The sequence below is a fragment of the Haliotis asinina genome, chromosome 6 (genome assembly GCF_037392515.1).
Source record: "Haliotis asinina isolate JCU_RB_2024 chromosome 6, JCU_Hal_asi_v2, whole genome shotgun sequence".
Lineage (NCBI taxonomy): Eukaryota > Metazoa > Mollusca > Gastropoda > Lepetellida > Haliotidae > Haliotis > Haliotis asinina.
In genome coordinates this window covers 17,017,240-17,023,618 of record NC_090285.1, presented here as the reverse complement: position 1 = coordinate 17,023,618, position 6,379 = coordinate 17,017,240, and the positions used below count along the sequence as shown (strand labels likewise).

Here is a 6,379-nt window from a genome sequence, read left to right as displayed (position 1 = left end):
GACCGTAAATATACTCCTGGCTGATTTATTGCGGTACGTGATGTTTTGTAACTAAGCTGTTACATCTGTTGTGTCTGGAAAAAAAACATTTTTTCTTTAAACATCTGTAAAGCAAGTGACATGGGCATCGCCCTTCCACAACGTCATGCGACTATTTCAGTAAATATTTGATAGATAAAAAGGTCTGAATCCATTGTACAGAAATAAATTCGTTTCATTTTTTAAAAACGTTATTATATTGAAAGTTTTATGTACGACTTTGCCACCTTACCACTATCTATTTAAACTGATGAAGAAGCACGTGGTCATGATGCACTACACAACGTACAATCAACAGTCCTTTGTGATATTTTGTATGACTATCCCATTACAAACACAGAACAGAGTCTACCAGCCTTTGGAGGGAAACAGCAAACCGCGGCTTCCCTTTACATAGTACCAAACTTCCTGAAGCATATTTCAAACACAAGTAATGGATTCCAAAGTTATTTTATCAAAAAATGCATCTATCCATTGTAGATATAACGGACAATTGTCTTTACCAAGTTTTAAAAATTGATAAATGCATCTGATGCTAAACAATTGTATATAAGTCTTACCTTGCGACAGCGATATATGTCAACAAGGATTGTCAAACACATTCTAGTGTGTCAAACCCAGGTAACACGAACTCATCACATCATTGAATGTACATAGCTACTTTATTCAGTTTCTGTAGAAACTTGTCGTCATATCTGTCGCCTTATGATGACACTATGTAAAAGTGTCTGAAGAAACTTATCTAAATATCACTCGTCTCCTGGTGACACTCTCTGTCCGGTGTTCTGTCAAACTGTTCATCTCACCCAGACTGAACGTTTTCCCTTTCAGTTAAACAGGATGCTGCACCGTCTGCAAGTCAACTTGACATTAGACTTTGATAAGATAAGGACACACCTTGGATTAGTTTCCATGGCAAGGAAAACATCCTGCTTGTGTCAGCAATTTCAGTTGCCCTTATTTGTTTCTGCATCGTATATCTCAAATTATTCCGTTTGATTTTTCACTCGCGACGTGAAGTATCAATTCCCAAACATCAAAACAGAATCGAACCTAGATGTACTTACGCCACCTGTCAAATATCAAAAATACTTATTAAGATTCAGTCAACAAATCTCCTGATTACAACAACATGTTAAAGTTACCAAACATGGTTTGCAATGGGCTCCTGGCAGATGCAGTTGTTGTGACCTGCCTGTGCAACATTTGCATGTGATAAAGATCAAGATGCACCAAAACTGCAAACAAATACGGTACAAAGTTGTGGACATTACAAGTTTTACCCTGTAACATTTAGACTCGAAGTTTACACGTGGGAAACTTCAAGCAATAAAATATCATCATAAACTGGAAAAAGACTGGTATTGTCATCGTCCCTGCATCCATTCTATTCTGAGGAGATAATGGATGAAACCTTATTTATAATTGACGGTGAACCATTTTAGCATTTACACCTCTATCTTTTTCATCACTGGAGCGCAATGACATGGTTCTTCCAAGTCCCTATGTTGTGGAACTAATACATGTTTGACGTCTGCAGATGTCAGTCCCATGTGGTGCTACACATGCCATCAGAAACTGAACAGCACTTGAGTGAGCTTTGATCACATCTGCCTTTATAAGTGAACAATATCAAACGAAATTCACTTTGTCATAGGTTCTATTTTCGTGTCTATTTGATGTACTAGGTTTCCAATACCCTATGCAGGCGGCTATCTGTTGCATCATGCTCGGCGTCAGGGTCGATTGTGAGTCACTGGACAGAAATATTATTGACCGCCCGTCGTCAGTCGGCCCAGTTGCGACTTGCACAGACAAACAAATCTGATCATCATTCTTTAACAGGTTCTGAGGTACAGTCAAGCATTCTCCTTCTACCAACAACCCAAACGGTGTCAAAAACGAACATACGATCTGATCGTAATTATTTTACTTTCACAATTATCAATCAACTGACAACTGTCCATCTGTGATGAGCAGTATTCTTGTAGATACAGAATTTCGTGCCTGCATTCCACAAATTCTGCATAAGTGTCATTAGACATTTCTGTCACGGATATGTCAGTCGCCAATGTCACTTTTAGTGCAGTGGTTCAGTGCACGCCTCATAGGACGGGGTAGATCTATGGTCCTTCTGGGTTGAAATCTGGATATTTCTTTCAGGCATTAAATAAACGGAAGTTATATGAAGATCGATACACTTTGCAAAAAGCTCAGCACTGAGTGGGTAAGATGTGACAGCTCCGGTAAGAAACTGTGTCTGATCGATGGGGCTATCGGTGTTAAACTCAGTGAACTAACACTCTAAAACCAGTATAAGTCCGGATTAGTAAATGGTCGAGAAACAAAAAAGCACCAACACTCCCTATCGCATGTACAGTCATTATGATGTGATCGCGTATACCCCATTTTACCTCACTACTACGCATCAGTTCCCAGACAAAACAGACCTGTTCGAATTTGCTTATGAATATTGGTTCTTTGAAAAGGGAATCCTTTCTAGGTTTAGTAAGTTTACTTGAATGCCAGATTGAAGTGAAACAGTGAACTCGGTTAAGAAAGCATTAGAGCTGACAGCATTTGATATGCCATGAGGTGATCACGTCAATGAAACTATCCCACACATGAATTCCTGCCAGTGCTGGTCTAGCACCTTTTGGACGAAAATGACCTTTAAGACACAAATCCATATTAATGAACCCAATGAGTGTCTGGAGTCCGGTATTGTATATCGATCAAAATAGAGACTTACAACACACACTTGCAGCAGGAAACTTCTGAAACGTAAAAATGTGCTGGTCATAAAAGCCATCTTGACACACGGACTCTCCAGACCTGGTTTAATAACATGTTATCGTACTATTAAAGAAGTAGGTAACAGAATACCCACGTCAGCGCTTAGTGTCATCAATCACTCACCCAAAAACATTGTGCTAAGCTCCTTGGTCACCGTTATATTGCTGTAGTGTTACCACTGAGTACGTGTAGTTTTATGCTGCTCTCAGCAATATTCTAGCTATATGGCGTTGGTCTGTAAATAAACGAGTCTGGACCAGAGAATCCAGTGACCACCATCATGAGTATCGATCTCCGTAAGTAGGATACGATGACCAAGTCAGCGACCCTGGCCACCCGATCCAGTTAGTCGCCATTTACAAGCTGAAAATCTGTTCTGTATTAGGTCAAAATATTACCAAACGCGATGTTCATTCAAACGTTCTCTTTCTGTCATCATCAGTTGAGGTTAATGAATTTTTGTCTTTCGTAAACAAAACTTTCGCAGGACCCAATTATTCAAGTGTCCAACATGCCAGTGGTAGTCACATAGGAGAGACACCACTTGGTGTTTCAGAATGGCTATCTGCACTAACCATAGGTGAATGTGACTGACTATTTTTCTGGTTGCTCTTGTTTTATCTAACATGTCGTGGCTATCTGCACTAACCATAGGTGAATGTGACTGACTATTTTTTCTGGTTGCTCTTGTTTTATCTAACATGTCGTGGCTATCTGCACTAACCATAGGTGAATGTGACTGACTATTTTTTCTGGTTGCTCTTGTTTTATCTAACATGTCGTGGCTATCTGCACTAACGATAGGTGAATGTGACTGACTATTTTTTCTGGTTGATCTTGTTTTATCTAACATGTCGTTTAAAGTGTCAATTAAGCACACTAAAAGTTAAGCGTGCCTAATTGTATAAATGGCCTCACCACAATTATGTTCATACATGACTATGAAATTTTAGGGTATTCCCATTATAATGTTTGTAGTATATGAACATTATTTATATCGAGATTATAACGATATCTGTAAATCTTTGGAAAGAAGACCGCGTATTGAGGGAACAGAGCAGAGTGTCGAGATGGAAACACTAAGAATATTTTTTTACTTCTGGATCTCTATTGTAAACCTTTTTGCAAGTTCCAAAGACCAGGTTACGTTCTCTCTCACGGATTATGTTTTCATCTAAATCTGCAGTCTGAAGCGATTGTTCACAAAGAGACGGACTCATGATGGGAGAAGACAGCAATTAAAATGCAAATACACGTCAAAATACTTCCATAAGATATCCCTCGAACAAAATTTGTGTTTTCATGAACAGGATAATTTGTAGTTTCTAAAACGATTTTCTAATTGTATATCTGAATTCAAACGTTCAGCAGGGAATGCGTGTGAATTGAATTATCAGATATGACAATACTGCATCTCTTGTTTAGACTGGACATTGGGAACTAATTCGCTGTTGTGGTCTCTTGTACATGACATGTCTTTCAGAGACGCGAAAAAACTATATCATCTGACGGTACCGATTGCCTTTTGTATGTCGGCTTGACCTTACAGATTCTCTGTATCCACGGCCATGAAGGGAATGGCACGGGGGAAACGAATTTTCAATATCTCAATAACATGGTACCAATCAAAAGTAATTCCATCACTCTAAACTGATTTCGACAGTGTTAACACGGATCTTGAAAGGAATATCGAGCAATAATGTTCTCTCAACTAAATTGTCATTTTCTAACGACGAGCAGTGTGAATTTGAGGAAGCATGTTTTAAGCAGAGTGATTGACTGCTGAGTGCGAGAGGTGGGAAAGCCGTGATCACTTGCCAGATAATATGAAGGTTATATTTTCTGACTATTCTGTTGACAACTCAATAATCATCCTTTGACGTCTTTAAGTGAACTCGTTAGAGACGAAGAAAGAAACGCTTTGGAATTCAGTTGTAGATACATCTTCCACATCTGATCGTTTTTCTTTGATGCTGTAGCCACTTGATCAAACGATGTTTCATCTGATGCCTCCTTAATCGAATCAACATGTGACATGGAAACTCTATCTTAGCGTAACCTATTTGTCTTTGGAATTGCAGGATATGTTCATCTAGAAACATCTTGTAGAATAACAGTTATATCTCAGTTGTCATCAACGAATTTGGAAATCATTATGACGAAACTTGTTACGTTTTTAATTGCTTTTTGTGATAGAATTGGCAATATACAATGGAGGATAAACATGGGAGTCACCTATTGGCAGCGTTATCGCAATCTGTCTAAAAGCTTTGGCTCAATCATTAGTTGCAAGCAAGGTGTGTCTCCATTGATACATTATTATTATTTTTATGTACTTGATAGAAATGATGTCCCATTAACAACATCAAGATGTGTATTAATTACACAATAGATAACAATATGAATAGATAACACTTAGTCATTGATTGCACAACAGATCACTCCATGATTCACAACAGCTAATGCAGCAGAAACACCCATTGATTACACACTATACAAACCCCACTATTCACACAGCTAACGCAATAGAGACACCCATTGATTACACAATATGGAAACTCCACTATAACGCAACAGAGACACACAATGATTACACAATAGATATCAACATGATTCACACAGCTAACGCAATAGAGACACACAATGATTACACAATAGATAACAACATGACTCACACAGCTAACGCAATAGAGACACACAATGATTACACAATAGATAACAACATGATTCACACAGCTAACGCAATGGAGACACACAATGATTACACAATAGATAACGCCACGACTCCAAAGCTAATAGATAAACAATAGAGGCGCCCATTAATTACACAGTGGATAACGCGATTCACACAGCTAATACAGTAGATACGCCCAATGGTTACACAACAGATCACTCCATGATTCACACAGCTAATACAGTAGATACGCCCAATGGTTACACAACAGATCACTCCATGATTCACACAGCTAATACAGTAGATACGCCCAATGGTTACACAACAGATCACTCCATGATTCACACAGCTAATACAGTAGATACGCCCAATGGTTACACAACAGATCACTCCATGATTCACACAGCTAATACAGTAGATACGCCCAATGGTTACACAACAGATCACTCCATGATTCACACAGCTAATACAGTAGATACGCCCAATGGTTACACAACAGATCACTCCATGATTCACACAGCTAATACAGTAGATACGCCCAATGGTTACACAACAGATCACTCCATGATTCACACAGCTAATACAGTAGATACGCCCAATGGTTACACAACAGATCACTCCATGATTCACACAGCTAATACAGTAGATACGCCCAATGGTTACACAACAGATCACTCCATGATTCACACAGCTAATACAGTAGATACGCCCAATGGTCACACAACAGATCACTCCATGATTCACACAGCTAATACAGTAGATACGCCCAATGGTTACACAACAGATCACTCCATGATTCACACAGCTAATGCAAAAGAGACATCTATTGATTACACAACAGAAAACGCCATGATCCCAAAGCTAATGTAA

General features: G+C 38.8%; 1 protein-coding gene across 1 annotated transcript; it reads left to right on the top strand.

Annotated features, from left to right (window-relative positions):
- The first annotated feature begins 5,731 nt into the window (after nt 1–5,731).
- On the top strand, nt 5,732–6,379 carry LOC137287720 (uncharacterized). Its single transcript, XM_067820107.1, has one exon. It carries the CDS (start codon nt 5,732–5,734, stop codon nt 6,377–6,379), a length of 648 nt encoding a protein of 215 aa, XP_067676208.1.

Excerpts from the sequence above, each read along its gene's own strand:
- LOC137287720 (XM_067820107.1), top strand. The coding sequence starts at position 5,732 with ATGATTCACACAGCTAATACAGTAGATACGCCCAATGGTTACACAACA.